Consider the following 27,391-nt stretch of genomic DNA (forward strand, 5'->3'; position numbering starts at 1 on the left):
TTCTTCCAGGTAGTTCTTAATACTTGTTTTTCCTTAATCAATATCTTCCACTGGAATTTCAATACCACAGACATACTGTATTATCTGTTCACATACTAAGGCACTTTAATATGTAAAGTTCCACCCTCTCAACAATTTTGGTTCCCTTGTTCCTGTTCATAATGCATACTCTAGTGCCTTCAATTTTTAAAACTGTGGTAAAATATATGTAACATAAAATTTGCCATCTTAACCATTTTTTTTAAGTTTACTTATTTTGAGAGAGACAGAGTGCGCGCAAGTGGGGGAGGGCAGAGAGAGACAGAGAGAGAGAGAGACACTCCCAAGCAGGCTCTGGACTGTCAGTACAGAGCCCAAAGTGGGGCCTGAACTCAGGAACCATGAGATCATGACCTGAGCCAAAATCAAGGGTCAAATGCCTAACCAACTGAGCCACCCAGGCGCCCCCATCTTAACCATTTTTAAGCGCACAGTTCAGTAAGTGCATGCACATTGTTATGCTAGAGCCTGCAATTTTAAAGCCAAGCTTCTATGCATTTGCTATAAATTGCACAGAAGGAAACACAAGCTGACATTTCCATTTTAAAGTGTCTGCTCTTGTATAGGGGGGCATATCTGTTTTCTCTTTTACTGTATTTGCCTCAGAATGATGCCTTGGCAAGTCAGTTATGAGAATTCACAGGAGGCCAAATAGTCCTATCCTTTAAAACCCCTTAGTTACAAATACTCCTATGTAATTGGCCTACACAGTCTTTTAGTGAATATTCTGCAGTTCTCCTGTTCTCAGGTCCATCAGCTGTTGCCTCATTACTTCCTTTTTTCTCTTGCAGGGATGCCAACACCAACTGGGGCTAGAAACTATTAGTATTTTGTCCTCACCTACTTATATTTGGGTTCATAGGGATACGATGTTATGTGGTTTTGTCATAAATGTTCTGTAGATTTCAAACTTTGCTACCTACTTCATTTGTTTTTATGTGTGGATTCAGAGAGACCAAAAACTATGCTGTTATCATCACCACCACCATCTTCCCACAACCTATTCCTCTTCCCAACCCCTTCCTCCCAGGACTAGCTTTTGAATCACTGTGACTTACTTAGTCTTACCATCTTTTAAATACTGCTTAAGAGAGTAGCTGGTAACTCTTTAGAACATTTGCTCTTTTTGTTGTTGTTGTTGTTGTTAACTACACAAATCAAACATCTGTGAAAGACAGTACTTTGATAAGCCAAGTTTTAAGCCTTTTTAAATCTATCATAAAATTGCCTTTAAGAGATTATTTTTTGTTCAGTAAAAAAAAAAAAAAAATTCCTCAAGATGTTAAGAATCAAAGACAGTTTCATCAAACCAAATTCTGTACCAAAGAGTACAGAGTAAAAATACTATTGAACAAATTATGTTATTAAGCCAATCTGAATAACAATCACATTTCTTCACTTCGGAGATAAAGTGACTGATGCACGGCAGGCACTCAGCTATTTGTTGAATGAATGACCCAGGAAAAGCCAAAGCTGGTTGTCTCCATTTCAGCAATGTACTTAGTAACCCTTTTTAACCCTCTTCTCTGGAAAGAAATGTCTCCCTAATTCTCACTCAATCCATGTTTCAAATAAATGAAAGATAAACTGTTGTTTTGGAATTCTTTAAGTTTTTCTTCATATACCAAAACTGACTCGAATCCAACAACAAAGAATCCCTTCTGGAAGTTTAAGCCTATCTTTATGCTTATAGTACTTGTAAAAAAGATTAACCCATAATTTAATAAACAGCATGATGGTTTGGGCTGGATTATTTCCCCCCACTATTAACACAATGTTATCCATCGTTACTGATTCAATTAGCTATACAAATATCAAAACTTTTTTCCTGTAAAATATAAAATGGACAAGAAATCTACCCAAATCATTAAATGTGATAAACACGAATACATCACCCAAAGCCTAATAGATAACTGCTTGCTATTTCTTTTCACAGTTCCACTATATAAACACTTCTGGAATCTACACAAAAAACGTCGCACTGGGATATTACTACATGCCGGATTATAAACCAGACACTACTATTACTACTATCAGTGCTCTAGCAATCCATTTCTTTTTCTCCTCTCTCTCTCACACGCGCGCACACACACACGCACACTCGCACAGTGAAGCCTCCAATTAACTGCCGCTGCCGGTCCAAGTGTATTTTGTTTCTTTTGGAACTCGGGATTCGTACGGCCTTTGGGATGATCGAAAAAGAGTAACAAAAGGTATCATAAATATGAACCATCAGCCAGGTCAAAGCGTCTAGGCGTTGGGGGTGGGGTGGGATGCAGGTCCTGATAAAGGAAAGTAAACAAGGTGACTCAACTGCGGAGGAAGTTATTATCGTTGGTACGTGGGTCTGTTGCTTTGGGGTGGGGGGTTGGGAGGTACTCAGGACACCCGCTCGGGCTTTGCTGTCTCTATAAGGGAAGACGCAGCTCCTTGAGCAGGAAAGGAAAGAATTCACTACAGCGTTCCTCCCCAGGATTTAATTTCGGAATCGCGGAAGGCCCTGCCCGGCAGCAAAGCTGTCAGTGTCACAACTGCCGCGATCCCCGTGACTCTGCCCAGAGAAACGAAACCTGCGTCTTCGCCCCATTCAGAGCATCAGGATATCCTCAAACCTTCTCTTCCCCTCTCTTTGCCGCTCATCCCGCAGACGACGAGCAGAAAGAGGAGGCTGGGGAGCCCAGTCCCAGGGTGGAGAGGGCCGCGGGGCCCCGGGTTCTGGGCCTTCTGAGACGCTGCCCCCTCGCTCACCCACCTGATGCTCTTTCACCACTTCACTGAGGCAGGGATACCGCTCCGAGATCCATCGGTAAAACTTGGGGACTCCCATCTCGACCGTCAACACTAATTCCAATCAGGGCCAAACCGAAACCAAACGCCCCGCCGGGGCCTACGCCGCAGCCTCCGGCCGTCGCTCCGCCGATGACAACACACCGCTCGCCCGACCATAGAGAGCGCTCGCCGGGCCTAGAGCGGCCGATTCGAGGCCGCATCCCCGGGGCGGGGCTCTAATCCTAGCCGCCGCCGAACGGCGGTGGTTACGTTCAAGAGCAAGGCGGCGTTTTGGTGCGTGAAACTTTGTTCTGGAAATGCCGGTTGATGGAACTGTGCTTTATAAATGGACGTGGAAGTGCTGTGAAAACCTCACGAGCCTGCTGGAAGATTTTTGGAACACTGATTTTTGTCCTGATTGCTTGTGTCCTGGGATTACTAATCTCAGTATTTTTCAACACTGATTTGGGAAGATCTGGTGATTTGGTTGTTTGGCGACGGGTGAAGCGTTTCTCTGAGGAATTGGTTTAGTTTTGTTTGGCGAGGGAGAGGTTTTTTCCTTTGAGGAATATAACTCTATAACAAAGTCTCTTTTAAAAACGCTTTTTTTTTTCCGAATTATTTGAAAAAATTTCCTAACTCCTCTCCTAACCCCCAGCCAGCTTCCTCAACTCACCGTTAGGCCCCCAAAGGTAATTATATATACTTATTTTCACATTCATGTCTCCTGGTTTATCGTGTTTTTCCCCCATCACACTCTAAACTGTATAGTGAAGCATAATTCTATCAAGCGAACTTAAGTAAAATTCTGTTATGGTGAATTTTCCATTTGAATGTAATAACCTCATTACTTTTAAGTATTGTGAATTATTTTAAATCTCCTGAAAGAAAATTTACAAAAAATTAACATTAAAATATCTTTAATTTTAAAATATTAACGAAATTTTAACTGTCTTCTAAGACCACTAGATTCTGTATTCTGGTAAACTCTCAGTATGGCAGCATCTTTAAAATTACATTAGTTTTCATAGTCATACTCTTTTTTTCCTATTACATTTTCAACCATACCAAAAAAAGAGTCTTATTAAGTGAACTTGATGTGTGCTTTATGTTTATATGTTTCACTAGACTGGACAGTCAGTTCCTAGAGGCAGGGGAGGTAGCTTGGTGCATAAATCTAGCATAGTGCTTTGTCCATAGTATTTATTCAATAATTTTTTTTTTTGTTCAAATGAATGCTTTTTAAAAAACATTTTTTAAAGTTTTATTTATTTTTTTTAAGTAATCTCCACACCTAACATGGGGCTCCAACTCACAACCCTGAGATCAAGGATTACATGCCAGTCAGGCACCACTCAAATGAATCCTTATGCTAGCTAGTACTTAAAATCAGAGTTGTAAAATGCAATGAGGCTGGCTTGTTTAAATACATCTTTTTAGAGCATAAAAACCTAAGATGTTACATTTCTCCAGTTATAATGAACATATATTAAGAAAGCAGTTTTCTCTCTCTCTGCTCCTACCCCACTCACACTTCCTTCAAAAACATTAAAATTTTTTTTAAAACAAAGTTTATTTCTTAATAACAACATATATTATTTTAAATATTATTAACAATAAGGGAGTTAATACCAGTTGCTCTGAGAACATAAAGAAACTTATTTATGTTGTACTTTGGAACTGAATAGATATAATCACAGATTAAAACCAAATGCATTAATTTTAGATAATTAACATATTCTTTGAAGTAATTTCATTTCACATATATGGAGTCCAACCAAGGTACATCTGGCATAGTAAGTTTTCATCAGTAGCTTCTTGTATAAGGTAATGCACATGTCCTTCAATAGATAACGGCAGCCCTGTCACTCTATTTCGGGTCTTGATTACACCTTGCAGTCGCTGCTCGATGTCAAGAACATGGGTCTTGGCCTATAAGAAGAAATTAAAAATCGTAAGAGCTAAGACCCCAATAACACGTGGATGTTGATCACTTGAAATTACTACTTTTCTGTTATTTAACAAATGTTTATATCCTTTTATGGATCATTACCCTTTTTGTAAAATCAAAGACAAAAGAAATGAAACAAATACTACATGAGATACTGATTTTGAAGCTTGCAATGTTAGTTATGATTTTATTTCTTTTTAAAGTAATCTCTACACCCAAGGTGGGCCTTGAATTCACAACCCTGAGATCAAGAGTTGCATACTCTACCAGCTGAGCCAGCCAGGTACCACAAAGGCTTGCAACATTAATCTAACATCAACTGATATGGACATGTTTCTGGACTATGTAAAATACCAGGGAATTTCTTCTACATTACAGTTCTAGAAAAATAATAATTTAAAATCGACTCTGAAAATGTTAGGACTTAAATATGTGAATGAATAATAATAGCAACAATACTGTAAAAGCCTAATATTTAGATTACGTTACTATGAGTAAATGGGACTTCTAAGCTACTTGGAATGGTACACATTTCTCTCAATAACAAAAAATATCAAAATGCAAAAGTCAGAATGACGTTATTACAATAATAATCCTTAATCTATTCTCACTTATTAAAAATTATTATCTGCAAACTCTGAGACTTCAACTAATATTAGTACAGAGTGAATTACTACACATTAAAGCTTTGTAAGTTCAGGTAATCTGTGTTCCAAGTTTTTTCCCACTATATCTCATTATTGTGAGCTATCTACAGTTAAACAAGAACTAGAGCTCAGAGTATTCAGTGGTCAGTCACTGATAGCATTTAGAATCAATTCTCATTTATAGAGACACACAATGTCAGCTCATATCAAGCTACACCTTCTACTAACCTTTTCATTGACAACTTCCCCGGTTTCATTCAGTGGTGCTTTGGAATGCCCTTTCACTGGTTTACTCCATTCCACCAGAGGATCATGTAGAAAAGTTTTTAAGACACTAAAATGTAAACAAATGTGGTAACGTGATGTTATTTTTGTAAAAGAAGTCTCTCTAAAGTCAGCACCTAGGTGAAAAGTAAGTGAAGGATGAGAAGCTAATGGTAATACTCTTACAACACACATTACTACTGCATCAGTAACATCTGTGAACTTACTGTTTTGGGGTGAGGGACTGAAAGGAAAGAGAGGGAAGAGGGAAGGCAGAGAAGGATCTGAGGTATTCTTGGAGAGTACAGTAAGGTGAGTTCTGTGTGCCATTTCTAAATGCATACTGTGAACTTCAAATACAACTACCTATGGAAAAACCCACTCAGTTTTCTTATAGTCAGTATGTCCAAAACAAAACTCATTACCCTTTCTCAAACTATTTAACGTGTATTCCCCAAATCAGTAAAGAACATCATTCACTCATTTGCTCTGAACAAAAATCTAGGAATCATCCTAGAATCATCAATCCTCCTCTTAACACTCAATTCTACCTCCTAAACCCCTTTAGAACCCTTCTACTTACCTTCATTTCTATTGTCACTACCTCATCCAATGCACCATCATTTTTCTCTGAGTTACTCTAATAGTCCTCTAACTGGTTTTCTGGTCTCTAGCCCAAACTGCAACTGTAATTTTTCTACAGTGCAAAATCTGATTTCATTTTCTCTTTTTAAAATTTCTTCTTAAAAGTTTAAACGTGTAAACCAGCCCCATGTAGACTTTTCATAATCTAGCCCTGCTCATCTAGGCACCATGATCATAGCACCATCTACTCAAAGTCTACCCTCTAGAAAACAAAATTATATTTCTTAGGCAGTCCATGCCTTCACTTGCCTTGATATTTCTATCACTCAGAATACTCTTCCCGTTTGACGGTCAATTCCATTTATCTTTAAGGTTTCAGCTACTTCCTCCAGAAATTATTTCCTGACTTCCTCCAATTGGGATAGGAGCTCTTAGTATTTCACAAGATACTATACTTCCTCTTTCAGAGAATTTGCCTTCTCCTATGTCTAACTAACCAGTATGTTATACCAAAATGTATGGTAAACAGCTTGAAAGAAAGAAGGTGGATACATGAGCTTTAAAAGTCCTTTTTAAAAACTACATACTACAGCTAACACGTTTAATGGTGAAACGTCTATACCCCCAAGATTAGGAACAAGATAAAGATGTAGACCTCTCATCTTGTCTATCTGATATTCATTTGCTAGGGCAATGAGGCAAGAAAAAAAAGGCATGAGATTGGAAAGGAAAAAGTAAAACAATTTTTATCTGCAGGCAATGTGCTGTTATAGAGAGAAAAATCTTAAGGTACCTACAAAATAACTATTAGAACTAATAAATGAGTTGAGCAAAATTTGCAAGATAGGGATAAATACACAAAAATCTAACACGAAAAATGAATACAAAAATGAAATAAAGAAGAAATTCCATTTAGCATAGTATTTAAAAAACACGTAGAAGCACATTTAAAAAAATACAAGACTTGAAAACTAAAAATTATAAAACACTATTGAAAGAAATTACAGAAGAATTAAATAAATGAAAAGACAAAGACATCCAATGTTCATGGTTGAGAAGACTCAACATTTTTGAAATGACAATACTCCACAAACTAACAGATTCAATGCCATACTTATTAACATCCAGGTTGGCTTTTTGCAGAAGTTGACAAGATGACCTTAAAATTACGGAAATGCAAAGAATAGCCAAACAATCTTGAAAAAGAAAAAGTTGGAGCACTCACAATTCCAAATTTCAAAATTTACTACAAAGCTACAGTGATCAAGATAATGTGTTATAGGCATATGGTTACACATAGAGATCAAGAGAACAAAATTGAAGAGTCCAGAAATAAAGTCTTACATATATGCTCAACTGATTTTTCACAGAAGTGCCAAGACAATTAAATGAAGAATAATATTTTCAAAAAATAGTGTGAGGAAAACTGGATCTGCACACTCAAAAGAATAAATATGGACCCCTACCTCACACTAGAAACACAAAATAACTGAAAATGACCATAGATCTAAATATAAGAGCTAAAACTACAAAACACTTAAAACAGAGGCATAACTGTTCATGATTTGGATTATGCAATAGTTTCTTAAATGACACCAAAAGCACAAACAACAATAAAAATAGATAAATTGGACTTCATCAAAACTAAAAACTTAAATGCTAAAAAGGACATCATCAAGAAAGCAAAAAAGACAATCCACATATGGGAGAAAATATTTGCAAATTATGTATCTCTTAAGGATCTACTACCCACAATATGTAAAAGAAGTCTTACAATGCAACAATAAAAAGACAAATAATTCAATTTAAAAAAAAATGGAAAGGATTTGAATAGTTATTTGTCCAAAGATGATATACAACTGACCAATAAGTGCATGAAGAGATGCTCAACATAACTGATCATTAGGGAAATGCAAGCTAAAACCATAACGAGATACCATTAGGTATACCACCCACTAGGATGGGTAAAGTAAAAAAGACAGGTAAACAACAAGTGTTGGTAAGAATGTGGAGAAATTGGAACCCTCATACCTTGCCATTGGGATTCTAAAGTATTACCTCAAAATGTTAAGCTTAGAGTTAACATGTGACCCAGTAATTCTACACCATACCCAAGAAAACTGAAAACGTATATCCACATAAAACTTGTACACAAATGTTCACAGCCACACTTTTCACAATAGTCAAAGGGTGTAAAAAATCCATTGTCCATTAGTTGATAAATGGATAAACAAAATGTGATATACAATAGAATATTTGGCAATAAGAAAGAATGAATTACTAATACAGGCTACAACATGGATAAACCCTGAAAACACCATGTTAAGTGAAAGAAGACACAAAATGCCACATGTTGTAGGATTCCATTTATATATGAAATGTTCAGAATAGTCAAATCCATTGAGACAGAAAGTAGATTAGTGGTTGCTAGACAATGGCAGGGGAGTAGGGATGGAGAGTACCTGCTAATTTCTTTTGAGGGTGATAAAAATGTTTTATAATTAGATACCAGTGATGGTTGCACAATCTTGGGAATATGCTAAAAACCACTACAGTACACTTTGAAACAGTTAATTTTACGGTATGTAAATTACATCTTTTAAAAAACTGAGATATAATGGACATACAACATTAGTTTCAGGTGTAGATAACTTGCTATTTGTATATATTGCAGAATGATCATCACAAGAAATCTAGCTAATATCCATAAACATACATAGTTACAAATGTTTTTTCTTGTGATGAGAACATTTATTTGTTTGCTTATTTAAATTATTTATTCACTTAACTAATCTCTATACCCAACATGGGGCTTGAACTCACAAGCCTGGGATCAAGAGTCTCATGTTCTTCCACCTGAACCATCAGGCAGCCCCTTCGGACACGGACTTTTAATATTTACTCTCTTAGCAACTTTCAAATACACAATACAGTATTATTAACTATAGTCACCATGTTGCACAAAATATTTCCATGACTTAATTTATTTCATAACGAAAAGTTTATACCTTTTGACCACCTTCATCCATTGTCTACCCTCCACCCCCACCCTCTGGCCATCACCAGTCTGTTTTTTATGAGCTCAGTTTTTGTTTTTCTTTTTTTACTTAAGTTTCAATTTTAATTTCCATTAACATAGTGTTATGTTAGTTTCAGATGTACAATAAAGTAATTCAACAGTTCCATACATTACCCTGTGTGCATCATGACAAGTGTAATCCTTAGTTCCCATCACCTATTTAACCATCCCTCCACTCCACCTTGGTAATAACCATCAGATTGTTCACTATAATAAGAGTTTGTATCTTGCTCTATTTTTTCACCTTTGCTTGCTTGTTTTATTTCTTAAATTCCACATATGAGTGAAATCATATGGTATTTGTCTTTCTTTGATTGACTTATTTCACTTAGTATACTTTTTAGCTCCATCCATGTCATTGCAAATGGCAAAATTACATCCTTTTTTATAATTGAATGATATCCTATTGTGTGTGTGTATATACCAAGTCTTTTTTTTCCTTAAATTTATTTGTTTAAATTCAAGTTAGTTAACACACAGTGTAGTATTGGTTTCAGGAGTAGAGCCCCATGATTCATCACTTACATACAACATCCAGTACTCATCCCAACAAGTACCCTCCTTAATGCCCACCACCCATTTAGCCCATCCCCCTACCACCCACCTCCCCTCCAGCAACCCTCAGTTTGTTCTCTGTATTTAAGAGTCTCTTATGTTTTTATCTTATTTTTCCTTCCCTTCCCCTATGTTTATCTGTTACATTGCTTAAATTCCACATTAGGGATATCATACAATATCTGTCTTTCTCTGGCTGATTATTTAGCTTAGCATAATACACTCTAGGTCCATCCATGTTGTTGCAAATGGCAAGATTTCATTCTTTTTGATCACTGAGCAATATTCCACTGTGTGTATGTGTGTGTGTGTGTGTGTGTGTGTGTGTGTGTGTGTGTGTGTATACACATACATCTTCTTTATCCATTCAGCAGTTGATGGACATTAGGGCTCTTTCCATACTTTGACTATTACTGATAGTGCTGCTATAAACATTGGGGTGCATGTGCCCCTTATAATCAGCATTTTTGTATCCTTTGGATAAATACCTAGTGGTGCAATTGCTGGGTCATAGAATAGTTCTATTTTTAATTTTTTGAGGAACCTCCATACTGTTTTCCAGAGTGGCTGCACCAGTTTGCCTTCTCACCAACAGTATAAGAGGGTTCCCCTTTCTCTGCATCCTCGCCAACATCTGTTGTTTCCTGAGTTGTTAATTTTAGCCATTCTGAAGATGTGAGGTGGTATCTCAATGTGGTTTTGATATGTATTTCCCTGATGATGAGCAATGTTGAGCATTTTTTCATGTGTCTGTTGGTCATCTGGAGGTCTTCTTTGGAAAAGTGTTTATTCATGTCTTATGCCCATTTCTTCACTGGATAGTTTTTTTGGGTGTTCAGTTTGATAACAAAATCTATAAAGATAAAATCTTTATGTATTTTGGATACTAACCTTTTATCTGATATGTCATTTGCAAATATCTTCTCCTATTCCATCGGTTGTCTTTTAGTTTTGTTGATTGTTTCCTTCACTGTGCAGAAGCTTTTTATCTTGACGAGGACCCAATAGGTGATTTTTGCTTTTATTTCCCTTGCCTCTGGAGACATGTGCTGTGGCCAAGGTCAAGGAGGTTGCTGCCTGTTTTCTCCTCTAGGATTTTGATGGTTTCCTGTCTCACATTTAAGTCTTTCATCCATTTTGAATTTATTCTTATGTATGGTGTAAGAAAGTGGTCCGGTTTCATTCTTCTAAATGTCACTGTCCAATTCTCCCAGCACCATTTGTTAAAGAGACTGTCTTTTTCCACTGGATACTCTTTCCTGCTTTGTCGAAGATTCACTGGCCATATATTTGTGAGTCTATTTCTGGGTTCTCTATTCTATTTCATTGATCTAGGTCTCCATTTTTATGCCAACACCATACTGTCTTGATGTAATACAGGCTAAAGTCTGGAACTGTGATGCCTCCAGCTTTGGTTTTCTTTTTCAACATTACTTTGGCTATTCAGGGTCTTTTGTGGTTCCATACAAATTTTAGGATTGTTTGTTCTAGCTATGTTAAGAATCCTGGTGGTATTTTGATAGGGATGGCATTGAATGTGTAGATTGCTTTGGGTAATATAGACATTTTAACAATATTTATTCTTCCAATCCATGAGGATGGAATGTTTTTCCATTTCCTTGTATCTTTTTCAATTTCTTTCATAAGCTTTCTGTAGTTTTCAGCATACAGATCTTTTACCTCTTTAACTAGGTTTATTCCTAGGTATTTTATGGTTTTTGGTGCAATTGTAAATGGGATCGATTCCTTGATTTCTCTTTCTGCTGCTTCATTGGTATATAGAAATGCAACTGATTTCTGTACGTTGATTTTATATCCTGCAACTTTGTTGAATTCATATATCAGTTCTAGCAGTTTTTTTGGTGAAGTCTTTTGGGTTTTCTATGTAGAATATCATGTCACCTGTGAAGAGTGAAAGTCTGGCTTGTCAATTTGTATGCCTTTTATTTCTTTCTGTTGTCTGATTGCTGAGGCTAGGACTTCTAGTACTATGTTGAAAACTGTATCATATCTTCTTTACCCATTCATCAATCAGTGGACACTTGGGCTGCTTCCATTATCTTGGCTATTAGAAATAATGCTGCTATAAACATCAAGGTGTATGTATCTCTTTGGATTAGTGTTCTTGCATTATTTTGTAAGTGCCCAGTAGTGCAGCTCGTGGATCATAAGGTAGTTCTATTTTTTCTTTTTAAGACTCCACATATAAGTGATCTCACACACTTCTCTGTCTTATTTTCACTTGGCATACATGCCTTCAAGGTCTATCTATGTTGTCACAAATGGCAAGATTTCCCTCTTTTTATGGCTGAATAATATTCCACTGTGTATGTATATGTTTGTGTGTATGTGTGTGTGTGTGTGTATATACATATACATATACATACATCAGGCTTCATCCATCAATGGACACTCAGGTTGCTTCCATGTCTTGGCTGTTATAAATAATGCTGCAATGAACTGTAAGTTATACCTTAATAAAGCTATTATTTAAAAAAATTCACTTCGGGGCGCCTGGGTGGCTCAGTCAGTTGAGCATCCAACTTCAGCTCAGGTCATATCTTGTGGTTTGTGAGTTTGAGCCCCACGTCAGGCTCTGTGCTGACAGCTCAGAGCATGGAGCCTGCTTCGGATTCTGTGTCTTTCCCTCTCACTTCCCCTCTCATGCTCATGCTGTGTCTCTCAACAATAAATAAACATTAAAAAAATTTTTTTTAAAATACAATACAACAAAATAAAAAAAATCACTTTAACCAATGCAAAGTGGCTTCTATTATTTAAAAAACATATTTAGGAACCAATAATTACACTCAAGATTACTGTTAAATTGTTTACATAACATAAATAATTACCTCATTAAAGGCTCTCTTTGATCTCGCATCAGCCTCATTGTAACTTCACAAGCTCTTCGAAAAAGACCTTCTGTTCCCATAGGACCCATTCCATTAACCATATTATGAGTCAGCCGAAATGGAACAATTTCTGGAACTTCAAAGGTTTCCCCCTTAAAACAAGGCATTTTATTAAAAAGTAGTATTAGAATTTTAAAATCTTTGTGCAAAAAAAAATTAGAACTTCAAGTCTAGACTCTTTAAGCAAAGTGCAGAGATACCTTCACAATATTTATATTTTTATAATATGTAAATATAAAAATATTTGTAACCACATTAAAGGCCTATATCATGAAGGAGCCTACATCTCTACCTTTGATCTAACCGATGGATGGATTCACCTATCACTGAATTATTATAGTGAATATTACTATAGAGAAATTTTTATGCATTCAATATTTAATCTCATATTAACTTCCTTAATGTCCTTCTTGAGTAATATAAAATAAAAACAAATATTCTCATATTTTTCTTTTTTTTTTTTTTAAGAGTTTCACTTTAAAGCAGGGAGGGAAAAGAAATAACCAAACGTTAGATGCTCATACTGATGAGAGTATACAACATATAGTATAATGAAGTCCAGTTCATTTATTTTCTACCATTCTCAACCTGCCTTTCATAGGGCCTTTTCATCCCCAAATTTATTGACTCAGTTTATTATACGATTTAACAAATACCAGTGGTTTATCTTTTGATTTAATCTTATTTGTTTTTTCAACGTTTTTTTTTTTTTTTTATTTTTTTTATTTTTGGGACAGAGAGAGACAGAGCATGAACGGGGGAGGGGCAGAGAGAGAGGGAGACACAGAATCGGAAACAGGCTCCAGGCTCTGAGCCATCAGCCCAGAGCCCGACGCGGGGCTCGAACTCACGGACCGCGAGATCGTGACCTGGCTGAAGTCGGACGCTTAACCGACTGCGCCACCCAGGCGCCCCTGATTTAATCTTATTTGTATCTGTAACCTGTCTTAGTTCCTGTGACAGCAGACGGCAATCAATACTGGGGATATGAAAATAGGGGGTTAATCTACCAGTATGCCTTCCAGGACACTGGAAAATTAGAGGGGGCCTGAGGGACCTCAGTCCAACTAGCTTAATTTATTCTTAAGCCCCTCTGGACCTAAAGAATTTTCTGGGATGTCTGCCAGAGATCTGTGTATTTTGTTTAAATTCCTGGATGATTCTGATATGCTGCCAGGTTTGGAAACCATCACGTTAAAGTACTGTCTCTTTAGAACTGAGTCTCAGTAAAATGAACTGATCTGCCCATATTCACATAACTAAGAACTGAGTCAGAACTTGAATCTTTGGATTTCAAGTTCAGTGCTAGGTTTTCCTATATCACTCTTTTGAGTTTTCTTCATCCTAAGTTGCTTTACTGAGGACTCTGGGATCCACTGATCAAAACCAGTCAAAAAAACCCTCAGTGTGACTCAACTGTGATGATAACTGCTACCAACGGGTATATCTAGGAAGAACAGTTGTTAAAAAAGGCAATTGGGAGAAAACATACAATTAACTAGAATGAGTCACATCACTTACCTTATTGAAGAGACAGTTGAAATCCACATGTACACATTCACCAGTCAAAGAATCAAAGAGGATGTTTTCACCATGACGGTCTCCAAGCCCCAGGATATAACCAACCATTGACATAACTGCAGTGGAACGACAGTATGCTGACCTGCTACTGTACCTAAAGAAAACACAATGCCTATCACATATCCTTATGCCACTGATTTAATTTAGATTTAATTTTAAATTTAGAATTAAAAAAAAAATTTTTTTAAGTAATCTCTAGCCCCAATGTGGGTCTCAAACTCACAACCTTGAGAACAATCACACACTCTACTGACTGAGCCAGACAGGCACCCCTAAGATATTTTTTAAAACATCTAACCATAATAATGTATTATTTTCTGTTTAATTTACCATGATGTAGGATCAGGGAATGTCCTCAGAAACCACTCATGAAAAACAGGAGGATGCCTGGGTAGGAGAAATTCTTGGAATACTTTGAGTTTTTCAGACAAAGCTGCGGCTTTTGGTAGCATACACTGGCGAAGTTCTTTTCCTGTCATATAAACTCCTACAAGGTAGAGTGGTTTTCATTAATCACACAAGCCAAATAAGGGGCAATTTTTTTATTGGACAGAAAACATCCATTTTTATTCAAATTGTTAATTAAAAGAATGGAAAATTTTTCATAAAGTTACCTTCTGATATTATAATAAAATAATAAAATGCATTATGTATGTTCCCTTGTAATTATCCAAAGTGAAGCTTCTTGTTTATGAAAATGAATGTCAACTAAAACTAACGTGGAATCAACTGATTCCAGAAGATATTACTCAGAATAAATCCAACGTGAGGAGTACCCCTGGAATTGAAAAATGCTGTAGTCCTCACTAAAATTGTACTAATCTCTCTGTTAATCAGCATGAAGTATAGGTCCACACTGAATCATTATTAAAAAACCTACAATGGTGCTTTGAAATAATTTACTGTGTGAAGGCTAGCCTATAAGATTCATAGTATAGCTGATTCTTGAGCTAATCTTGTACAATGCAAATCATCTGGAGAAAAACAAGAAATTTTCCTTCTGATATACTGGTGAGCTTATATTAGATGGGTGATATGACTACAGTCTATAAAGTGCCTTTCAGGCCCACCTTGGTTTAGATACTTTTTTTTTTTTTAAGAGAGAAAGTACGAATGGGGGATAGGGGCAGAGGGAAAAGGGGAGAGAGGCAGTGAGAAGGAAAGGTGGGGAGAGAGGAAGAGAGAGACAGAGAAAGAGAAAATATCTCAATCAGGCTCCATGCTCAGCATAGAGCCTGATATGGGGCTCAATCCCACAACCCTGGGATCATGATTGGAGCTGCAATCAAGAGTAAGATACTCAACTGACTGAGCCACTCAGGCACCTCGGTTTGGTGCTTTTTACACCCAAGACAGAGCCAAAGTTTTAAGGATAAGTTTGAGATTTGATGTTTTCAGTCTCAAATGTTACATAATTCCCATGTGTTCACGGTATTTAAAAAAGTTTTTTTTAATATTAAAAAAAAATCCAATAACAATAACTAAAACTTATACAATATTTCATCCTTCCAATAAAATAGTCAATAGTAAATTCCTTGGAATAAGAGTCCAGTGTGTGAGTTTCAGCTCTATAACTTATCAGCTTTGTGAACGTGGGGAAGTTACTTAACCTCTGTACTGTACATAAAATAGGGATAATCACTTAACAATAAAAAACAAGGCATATAACATACTTAGCACAATGATACAGTAATTTATAAATGTTACTTATTGTTATGGGTTAAATTGTACCCTAAAAAAATGTGTTTAAGTCCTAACCCCTGGTACCTGTGAATGTGACCTTAATTGAAAGTAGGGTTGCTGCCCATATAATAAAGTTAAGATGAGGTCATTATGGTGGGCCCTTAATACACTATGACTGTGTATAAAATACTGTATAAGAAAACAGACATATAGACTTAGGGACAACACTGTATGATGACGGAGAATAGAGCTAGTAAAGTGATGAGTCTATAAGCTAAGTAACATCAAATATTGCTGAAGACAGCAGAAGCTGACAGAAATGCATGGAAGTTTCTCTGCTAGAGCTTGCAGAGAGATGGCCCTACTGACACAAGATTTTGGATTCACAATTCTCAAATTGTGAAAGAATATATTTCTGTTGTTTGTAGCACTTTGTTACAGTGGCCCTAGGGAAGATAATAACTTATTTTCTACCTTATTCTGATAACTTCACCTATCATCCCATATATTCTTCATCTAGCTATTCTTAATGTCTGTATCTTTTATAACAATAATACAATTACCTAAGGAACTCAATATTGTTACAATATTATTAACTAACCTTTAGACCTTATCAAATTTCACCAAATGTCCCACCACTATCCTTTGTCTGGGCCAGGATCCAATCAGGATCCCTTATTACACTCAGCTGTCATTATCTCCTTAATGTCCTCAAATGTGAGTAATTTTTGTCTCTGTCTTTGATTACCTTGAAATTTTTTAAGAGTTCTAACCAGTCATATTTTTGTTTCTCCACTGTAAAGTTACTACTTTTCTTCCTTTTTAATTAAGAAGTAGCTTATGGGGAGATACTTTGAGACCCTACAAATAACCTTTTGCCCATTAATTTCAACATCTATTGATAATCGCTGCCTGCAATAATTATTATTGTGGTACTTGCTAATTGGTGATTTTCTATTTCCATAATTTCCTCTACATTCATTAACTACAAGGAAGATCTATTATGTATTGTAAGGAAGAACTGTTCCTACTTCCCTACTTATTTATTGAAGCATTTATTTACATCAGTGTGGACTCATGTCAATTTTATTCCATGAGTTATAATCTATACTATCATTATTTATTTTCTTGCTCAAATTATCTGAGGCTTGGCCAGTTGGAGTCTCTAATTCCAATCTAATACTTTTGGCTTTATTCAAACCTTCTTTCTCCTTTTCTTTCTCTGACAGTGGAAGAAAACTAGCTCTCATTATCCATAATATATTTATTCATTTGCTAAAGTTGAGTATACAGGGGCGCTTGGGTGGCTCAGTCGGTTAGGCATCCAACTTCAGCTCAGGTCATGATCTCACAGCTCATGGGTTTGAGCTCCGCGTTGGGCTCTGTGCTGACAGCTCAGAGCCTGGAGCCTACTTCTGATTCTGTATCTCCCTCAGTCTCTGTCCCTCCCTTGCTCATGCTCTCTCTTCCTCTCTCAAAAATAAATAAACATTAAAAATAAATAAATAAAAAATAAAGTTGAGTATACATGTAAAGTAGTTTCAGAATTGCTAACCAAAACCTCTGTGAAAAACAAATTTTCATGTACATTTTTGTAAGCTACATCAAATTTTTCGGGATAAAGATAGAGAAGGAAGGTGTAAAGACAAACACCTTAGTACTTCTGTATATAGACTATCATTTGACCTAGAAATTCTACTATGGCTTATTAAAAAAAAGGTACAATGAGATATGTTAATAACAATTATACATGTTAGTAGATTTTATACTCATTATATATTTGTACTTTAAGAATTCATTTTATTACCCTTTTCCTTATATAGTTTGGTCAGAATAGGTCTCAAGCCAGCAGTGTTGTTAACCCATTCAATAATCCCACATTCATCATTCAGGGGAATAACTGCGTATGTTCGGATATGAAGTTCTCTTCTGCGAGATTCTGCATCTTTTCTCAAGCACTATTAAAAAAAAAAACACATAAACTTAAAAATTCAGAATTCTACATGTCATGTCAAATATATCTAAAAATTATTCATTTCATAGCAAAAGAATGTCAGTGAAAGTTTACTCTGTGGTATAGATGAATAATTCTTCAGAATGGTAGGAAAGGATACTACTAGGATAGTATCCATCCTCTTTTTTCCAAATCATTAAAAATGCCTTGGGCAAGTCCCTCTTTTTTAATTATTGACTGAGAATTATTCACTATTCATGGGCAACCCATTCACTTTTTTAATTATTAACGTGAGGATACTGTGTTGAAAGTATTAAAGTTGTATATTCAATGACAAAATGTTCTTTCACTGTTTATTGCTTTATAGATATTACTGAAATATTAAGTCCTTAGGTACAAAGACTGCTATTTAATTTTGATTATCTCAAAAATTTATAAACAAAAAAGTATGAGTTTTATGATGTCCTTAAAATTTTTATTTTATATATCGTATAAAAGTTTTATTTTTATTCTTGCAGCTTGATATTACAGCTTCATTTGAAAAACTATCTCCTAGCAGAAGAAAGCTTTTTACATCTCATTTGATTAATTCTGAATTAATTTAGGAAAGGATAAACAGTATTTTGTTTAATTCTGGAACTGTAGGACATAAACAGACTAAGCATACAAGTATAATTGCAATTTGTCCAATTCAAAAGCACAACCACTAGCCAAAAACATATTTTAAATGCCAGGAATAAGTAGGCTACATAAATGTCAGCCAAACAGTATAATATTAGAATTTACATGTAAAGATCAGTTTGTGGTCTCCTAGACAAACACAGACTGTAGTTTTTGAAAATCAGGCTACTGTATCTGACCATGGCAATGAGGAGAATAGTAACGAAATAAATTAATCAGTAACAAAACTGAAAAAGATACATTTATAAACTAAAGCCAGGCCATCTAATACTCCTAACCAGAAAAACACTCAAGGGAGCTTCGGATGAACATACTAATTGGTTTAACAGTCAGTGAATTAAGTTACCAATTTACCAAACATTTAAAAAAAGTTTTTTAGGGGCGCCTGGGTGGCTCAGTCGATTGAGCGTCCGACTTCGGCTCAGGTCATGATCTCACGGTTCCCGATTTCAAGCCCCACATCGGGCTCTGTGCTGACAGCTCGGAGCCTGGACCCTGCTTTGGACTCTGTGTCTCCCTCCTTCTCTGCCCCTTCCCTGCTCATGCTCTCTCTCAAAAATAAATAAAAATATTAAAACAAAACAAAACTTTATACCACACTAAAAGCCCATTTCAAAGGCAATATGAAATGAAGGACTTTTTTAAAAATTTATTTAAAATGTTTGGGAAGGGCGATTGGGTGGCTCACTCGATTAAGCATCTGACTTCAACTCAGGTTATGATCTCGCTGTTTGTGAGTTCAAGCCCTGTGTTGGGCTCTGTGCTGACAGCTTGGAGCCTGGAGCCTACTTCAGATTCTGTCTCTCCCTCTCTCTCTGCCCCTCCTGTACTCGTGCTCTCTGTCTCTCTCTCAAAAAACATAATAAACATTAAAAAAAAAAAGCATTCAATAGAAAATATTTTCCCTCATTAACACATCTTACACATTTTTCTCAATATAATAAAGGTAATCTAATTTTTTAAAAAGTTACATGAACCCAGCAATTCCACTTCTGTATACACACTCAAAAGACTGAATGCAGGAATTCAACGAGCTATTTATATACCTATGTTCATGGCAGCATTATTCACAATAGCAAAAGGTAGAAACATTCTGTGTCCCTTGATAGATGAATGAATAAACAAAATGCAATATACACATACAATGGTATATTATTCAGCCTCTAAGGGAAAAAAATTCTGACACATTGTAACATGGATGAAACCTGAAGACAATACCAAGTGAAAAAGCCGGTAAAAAAGGCCCAAAACTATATGATTCCACTTCTACAAGGTACCTAGAGTAGTCAAATTCATAGAGATAGAAAGTAGAATGGTGGTTACCAGAGGCTGGGGAGGAAGAGGAATGAGGACTTACTGTTTACTGGATAGAGAATTTTGGTATGAAAAGATGGCAAAAGTTCTGGAGAGGGATGGTGGGGATGGTTGCACAACAATGTGTATGTACTTAATGTCACTAACTGAACAGTTAAAAATGGTTAAAATGGTAAATTTTATCCCCATTAAAAAAAAATTAAGTGAAAACAAAAAAGGTAGTACATTTCATTCTCTTTTTAAGAATGATCTATTTGCATACTGAAAAGTTCCTATCACAATGATAGTAATTACTGTAATTCTAAAATTAAAGCAAACTATCTCCAAACCTTATTAATCAAGGAATTAAATTCCATCAGTCTACAATCCTTTCTCAGGTCATCTTTAGGCTTACACATCATGATGTAGAACTTTCCATCTGATCCTTTTAAAGAGATCTTCTTTGGTTTCTGAAGGGATGCAAGAATTTCCACCTAAAAGATGATGAATTACATATAAGTTAAGGTCAAGATTCTTTAAATTTGTTATTTTTTATTTTTTTTGAGAGAGAGTGTGTGTGAGTAGGGGAGAGGGGGAACAATAGAAAAAGAGAAAGAGAGAGAGAAAGAGGGAGGGAGGGAGAGAGCGCGCACGCGCACCTGATGTAGGGCTCAATCTCAGGACCATGAGATCATGACCTGAGCTGAAATCAAGAGTCTGCCGCTTAACCAACTGAGCCACCCTGGCACCCCCATTTAAACTTTTATATTTAAAAATTGTGCTACCTAACAAAAAGAATATAATAACCACCTATATTGTGTAAGTTTATTATTTTAATGATTTCTTTTTTTTTTTAATGTTTATTTATTTTTGAGAGAGAGCATGAGCAGGGGAGGGGCAGAAAGGGAGGGAGACACAGAATCCGAAGCAGGCTCCAGGTTCCGAGATGTCAGTACAGAGCCTGACATGGGTCTCAAACCCACGAAATGCGAGATCATGACCTGACATGACGCTTAACAAACTGAGCCACCCAGGTGCCCCTTTAAAGATGTCTTTGATCGTAATCACCTATCATCTATGAAAAGAATGGGTTGCCCATGAATAGAGACCCATTTTCACCCATTAGGAGTGGATATAAAGTACAAGGATTACTTTATCAGCAATATAAGTGCTTATACATCTAAACTTAGGTATTCTCTTCAGAACAGTCACAATGTTTAAATGACTTTTGAAACATTTTTCAGAGCCGGTCTTCAGAGCTGTAGGCACTGTTTTTAAATCTTATTTTTAATGTTTATTTATTTTTGAGAGAGGGAAAAGACAGAGCACAAGCAGGGGAGGGGTAGAAAGAGAGAGAGAGAGAGAGAGAGAGAGAGAGAGAGAGAGAGACACAGAATCCGAAGCAGGGTCCAGGCTCCAACCTGTCAGCACAGAGCACGATGCAGGACTCAAACTCACGAGCAGTGAGATCATGACCTGAGCCGAAGTCGGACGCTAAACCAACTGAGCCACCCAGGTGCCCCTAAATGTCTTTAGGGTAAGAAATGATTATCAATTTAATGTAACTTGATTTTTGAAAAAAGAAACTCTTTCCAAAATCAAGTCTACCTAATAAGGTGAGTCAATAAGCTGAGTATTATTAAGTTAAAAACAAAACCTGATTGTAAGTAAGAATGATTTCATTATATGGTTTAGTATCTGGCTATAAAGCAATTAAATGTTTTGATCTATAGACTTGCTGGAACAAACACAGTTATGAAAAGTATTTACTTAGGGGGCGCCTGGATGGCTCAGTCAGTTGAACATCTGAAATCGGCTCAGATCATGATCTCATGGTTCATGAGTGCAAGCATGCGAGCCCTATGTTGGCCTCTCTACTGTCAGTACAAAGCCCCCTTCGGATCCTCTATTCCCACCCTCCCTCTGCCACTCACCCACTCTCTCCCTGAAAATTAAATAAACATTAAAAAAAATTCACTTAGAAATGCTCTAGTACCATTTCTTTAAAATAGTCATATATTTAGGTGCCTAGGTGGCTCAGTCAGTTAAGCACTAGCTTTGGCTCAAGTCATGATCTCGTGGTTTGTGGGTTCGAGCCCTGCATCAGGCTTTGCGCTGACAGCTCAGAGCCTGGAGCCTGCTTTGGATTCTGTGTCTCCTTCTCTCTCTGCTCCTCCCCCACCACTCACACACATGCGCTCTCTCTTGCTCTCTCTCTCAAAAATAAATGAACATTAAAATAAAATAAAAAATAAAATAGTTACATTTATAGTTACATATTATACTTCAAAAAAAAATCAAGTTCTTCTTAGCTGAATTTTGTGTCCTTCCAAAGTATAAACAAAAACTATATTTTGTTCTCATTTTTTTCTCCATTTTTAGGACAAAAGAAAGTATGGAAAAGTCAAATTGTGGAAAATAAAAATTATACTCAAACTAAAACAATATGAACATCTAAAAAATCAAAATACTCAGTTAATCATTTTTTTAAGGACACTGTCCTAGGGGTTATACATGATTAAAAGGAAAATAAGTCTAAATATTGTGTGTGTATATCTTACAATGCACAAGGGAAGATAAAATGTATATGATTGAAAAGCTGACAAAACAAAGGTAGCACATGATTAGAAAAAAACATGTAATGTTAGCAATATGTACTAGAAAAATTGAGAAGAGAAAATGTGTTCAAGGGAGGACATAAAAAGCTAAAAATTCTGAAGGAACCATCTCCCCTAGTATGCTATTTAAGATGCATGGCTCTTGTTCATCATAATACACATTAAAAAAGTACCAGTCTTCTCCATATGGATATTTTTATGGGTCACAGATCTTGGGAACATTTTTAACATTTAATTTTGTCCCACTGGTATAAAGTTTTACTTTTCTGTACTTCTAATCATTTTTTTCTTTGTAAATCCAATTTACTTACTCTCTGAGAAAGACACCTTTAAACTTACTTTGCCGTTTCGAACTTCACTAAATTTTAAAATTGTAGTTAGTTATGTAACATTGAAGTTTACCGTATCATCAAAGCTGGCAATATAGGCCCAATGCCCAGGAAATGGCTCGTGGTTGGCATGAGCACCCGGAATTGATGGAAGAGTAGGTATCATGACTGACTGTAAAGGAATGAGGATTTCACTAAATGTTGGTTCTTCTACCAGCTTTTTAAGCATTTTAAAATGAGTGCTCATGCTTAATGTAGAACTACTTCCATCCACCTGGGGGAAAAACAGTACGTTTTAATTACTCTGTGTTTACCTTGAATTGTAGAATGCTTAATTTCAACCAAAACAAAAATTTCATTTCTACAGTATTTTAATTACAATGGTTAAGCAGTCAGTGGTTTTCTAAGAATTTTTTATACATCTCATTTTACCTACTCTGTATTCTTTCACTGCATCAGTAATAGTACCTATACCACAGGGCTGTTTAATGACCAAAGGAGATAATAAAGGAGATAATAGAGGCATATAGTCTATTATCCCCTATTACAAAATCCAAAAAGTTGTGTAAATCAAACCTTTTATTCAGTACTAAATCTCATTTGGCAGCAAAATGATACCTGAACTTCTTAGAGCAAAGATTAGTATGTTTTACTGCAGAAACAGTTATGTAACCGATTATGGGACATTTTAACAGAATAACTGCAGTAGGGATACTCAATATTAAGTACATACACTGCATTACCTTTAAAAATCTGAAAAATTCTGAATTCCTAAATGTAGCTGGCTACAAAAATTTCAGATAAAGAACTGAAAACTTATACATGTATAGAATTTAGAAAAGTGCCAGTGCATAGTAAATGTTTACCATTATCATAACACCATCTTTGATAATGCCAAGTACATCAAAGGTCAAATAGGACTAATGCAGATAGCGAAAACATATTTTTCTTTCAAGGCGTTTATTGATGAAGGGAAGGTGAGACAGAATAGTCTGTATTTTCTTATCTATAAAGAGCTAATAGACTGAATATGTATGTAAAGTGAAATCTAGCTATTTACTTATAAAGAGTCTCTTTCTCCCTCCTTATAACTATCCTCATTCCCTACTTTTACCTTTTCTAGGTATTCTTTAGGGTACTTTTCCAATTCCTTGGGTAAAAGAGTGGGTTACCCCTTAAGCATGTTCATTACAGAAATATACTGAAAAAAGTAGTTTTTAAACTAGATGATAATCATCTCCTTTCTTCCCTATGATTCTATCAACTCCTCAAGGCAGCAGAACATGTCTTATTTATCTTTGTTTCAGCATAGTGCCTGTTCCCTCATAGGCAATGAAATAAATGTGTACTGAAAGAATGAAATGAAATGAAAATCAAAACTCCAATCTTCTTTCCTCTCATATCTGTAGGTTAACATGTAAGTTTTGAAACTTTAAAGATATGACACAAAATAATAACAGAGATAACTATGAGTATTTTACATATTTATATTTTTAGAGCCTATTTCATATCCCTCTACTTAAATTATTTCTAATAGATATGGATAATTTACTCTCTGAATAATCTACATTAAAAAGAGCTTTTAGAAATTTTTGAGTATATTTGTTTGAGAGAGGGACAGGTTAGAAAATTTAAAAACAGCTTTATTGAGGTTAAGTACACAATTTGATGAATTTTGATGTATGTGTACACTCATTTGTTAGAATTTTCACTTAACTAATCAAATGAAAGACAACCAGCTAAAATCATATAGAAGTTTTGTATAAATTATCCAGTACTGGTCTATAGGTAGTAAGATTTATGATCATACCGGTTTATTGCACAATTCTAGAAGCTTATCTGTTAGGCGAGTTGCATCTCCAACAAACTTTTCTAAGGATTTTTTCATATGAATAGCTTTATTTAGGATTTCCTTGCATCTGTTCACACGCATGGGATAAGAAGACTGTCATAAAAAAAATTAAATGTAGTTTTATAAAAGATTTTTAAAAAATAACAAAATTTTGACACAAATCAACTTAAAAAGTATTCATGATGATGACGAGAATTTATACTACTCAAATTTCCTGGTAATCAATTCGGCAATGCTTTCAACAGCCATAAAAATGCTGTTATCTTATGAATTCCATTCTTAGAATTTATCCTGGTAGAATAATCAGAAATGAGAATACAGATGTGTCTAGATGTATTACAAGAGTAAAACTATGGAAAACCAACAGTTAAATAAATTACAGAAAATAAATTACTATAGAATTTTATATAATTATTAAAACTGTGTCTTCAAAGAATATTGAATTCATATGAACATGCTTATGGTAACAATTGTAGGTGAAAAATATCAAATTCTCTAACTCTATAATCCAAATTTAGCATTAAAATATGCATAGAAAATATACATACAAAAATACAGAAGAATATTAATGGTAGAATTAGTGAATTTTAGTTTTCCTTTTTAGATCTCTGTGTATTTTCCAAATTCTCCAAAATATTTATAATTAAATATATTTATCACCTTATAAATGCTTATTAATAATGCAATAAAGCTTTTCTATTATTAAAAGTTTAGGTACTTTAGATAAAACACTTTGAAAAAAGTAGGCTACCATTTTTATACCATGCACTAAAAGTTTATTAGACTTCATAGAGAAACAGGATGCTGAATTCTTTGACCTTAACGTACCTGTCCTTTCATTTGATATGGTACATATTCCTGAACTTTAAAATGACATATAATGCTTTAATTTCTCTTTTTTCAAGTATTTAAAATTAATGTTTTACTACTAATCTAAGAAAGAAACAATGGAACTTACATCTTCATATTAACATTAAATAATCAATGCCATATAAAATGGAAAATGACACTGTAGTGACTATTATATTACCTTTGACACAGCTGTCATCATCCACATTGCTTGTTGAGGATAGGCCAGAAACACTTTGGCTATAATTTCCATTAAGACAACAAAAACTTCATCGTGAGAATGACAAATTCGGGAGATCAACTGTGAAAAAGCAGTCAAAAACTGATATGGTGCTAAGTGATTTGTGTGCTCTGTAATAACCTTGTTTATTTTAGCTAAATCATTTCTCATTTGTACACGATCAGAACGGCCAGCTGGAAAAAAACAAATCAAAGTTAAAAAAACAGTGAAGAAAAAACAGTTAAAATATTCAGGGTCACTGAAAAACTCAAGGGCAATTAATTTTCACTAGAAACACAGAATAAGCCACAGTTCATTGTAATTTTTAGGATAACTTATTTGGTTTAAACTAGTTCCTCTCAATATGTGTTGGGTTCTTGAACGAATGAGAAGATTCTCATTTGCAGGCTGTGAACTGCAACAACTAAGTCCATGCGTTTAGTCCATGGACTAACAACTAAGTCCATGCATTTTCTCTTTTCTTAACTTTAGTTTCTTACTCACACTTACATGCAATCTTAATTACCAAATTTATTTCTAGCTTTTTGTAAGTTAGATTGCCAAGCCAAATGTGACTTTATGCTAAAGTTAAAATTCTTACCCCTTGAAATTTTTACATAAAAAAATTATACCTTTTTCCCATTCATATGCCTTAGCACCAAAATCAAGCCATAGTGATAACATTCGTGGCATTGACTGATATATGAATTGGTTCCCATATTGTAGAGATCTGCGATTTTACAGAAAAAGAATGTTATTAACACAGTGCTCTTTTTTTATATTATGTAGATTAAAATGTAAAGACTTAAACTACCACTTGAATTTTGCATAGCCTTCTGACAAAAATTATGTTGTCAGTATTTCTTCTTAGTAGAGGTTACCTTCGACTCCCTTATCTCTTTTTGTTACTATATTCTTCACTAAGCTCCACATTGCCTATGCCAAGAAGAATGAATGGAATGTCATTATTACTTCTTAGGAAGTAATATGTGAAAATGTAAACAGTAGGCATGAGACAATACACTATTTGATTATAATACACTGATATATATAAAATCAAGTTATATTTCACCTGTTATCTAGTCTAAGAGATAAGCTCTTTCTACAAGTCTAATGTCAAAATGATTTTCATATGTATTTCTTAGCAGAATGGGCAGGAAGGAGACATTCCATTGGTAATTAATTATAACCACTAAATATATTACATTAAGAGTCTTCTAAAATTCTAGGGAGGGGGACTCAGAAGCTGAGGGTCTGGAATGGGAAGGGCACTTAATTTTCATTGTATAATACTGGTACTGCTGAATTTAAAAAAAATGTACACACACACACACACACACACACACACTACTTTTTCCACTAATAAAGTTTAGTTTTTAAAAGGAAGAAAGAATGATATAAAGAAAAAACATATCTTATCTAAGGTTAAAGACTGAATCAGTGGCGAAACAGAAAACATCCTGAACACATTAAGATCTGTGATAAAAGAGGCACTCTGACATAATTAATCAGCACATATACAGTTCTCAC

The 27,391-nt window shown here is 35.3% G+C and overlaps 2 protein-coding genes across 3 annotated transcripts in view; both read right to left on the minus strand.

Moving 5' to 3' along the window:
- Positions 1–2,988, minus strand: part of XRN1 (5'-3' exoribonuclease 1) — a 121,331-nt gene extending 118,343 nt beyond the window's left edge. For both annotated transcript variants that reach the window (XM_047100209.1, XM_047100208.1), the window contains exon 1: positions 2,792–2,988. In XM_047100209.1, coding sequence (XP_046956165.1) covers positions 2,792–2,866 — 75 coding nt within the window. In that variant the 5' untranslated portion in view covers positions 2,867–2,988. The remainder of the gene's footprint in view (positions 1–2,791) is intronic.
- Positions 2,989–4,098: 1,110 nt separating this feature from the next.
- ATR (ATR serine/threonine kinase) overlaps positions 4,099–27,391 on the minus strand; it is a 101,278-nt gene continuing 77,985 nt past the window's right edge. The window contains exons 37-47 of the mRNA XM_047099529.1: positions 26,494–26,591; positions 25,823–26,055; positions 24,751–24,885; positions 23,014–23,214; positions 20,344–20,487; positions 17,873–18,023; positions 14,713–14,869; positions 14,323–14,476; positions 12,742–12,893; positions 5,635–5,740; positions 4,099–4,740 (exon numbers count right to left, since the gene is read on the minus strand). Coding sequence (XP_046955485.1) covers positions 4,567–4,740; positions 5,635–5,740; positions 12,742–12,893; positions 14,323–14,476; positions 14,713–14,869; positions 17,873–18,023; positions 20,344–20,487; positions 23,014–23,214; positions 24,751–24,885; positions 25,823–26,055; positions 26,494–26,591 — 1,705 coding nt within the window. The 3' untranslated portion in view covers positions 4,099–4,566. The remainder of the gene's footprint in view (positions 4,741–5,634; positions 5,741–12,741; positions 12,894–14,322; positions 14,477–14,712; positions 14,870–17,872; positions 18,024–20,343; positions 20,488–23,013; positions 23,215–24,750; positions 24,886–25,822; positions 26,056–26,493; positions 26,592–27,391) is intronic.

This window comes from Lynx rufus, unplaced genomic scaffold, assembly GCF_022079265.1.
Source record: "Lynx rufus isolate CCGP_SWC_20201006 ecotype Redwood Valley unplaced genomic scaffold, mLynRuf1.p SCAF_5, whole genome shotgun sequence".
Classification (NCBI taxonomy): Eukaryota; Metazoa; Chordata; class Mammalia; order Carnivora; family Felidae; genus Lynx; species Lynx rufus.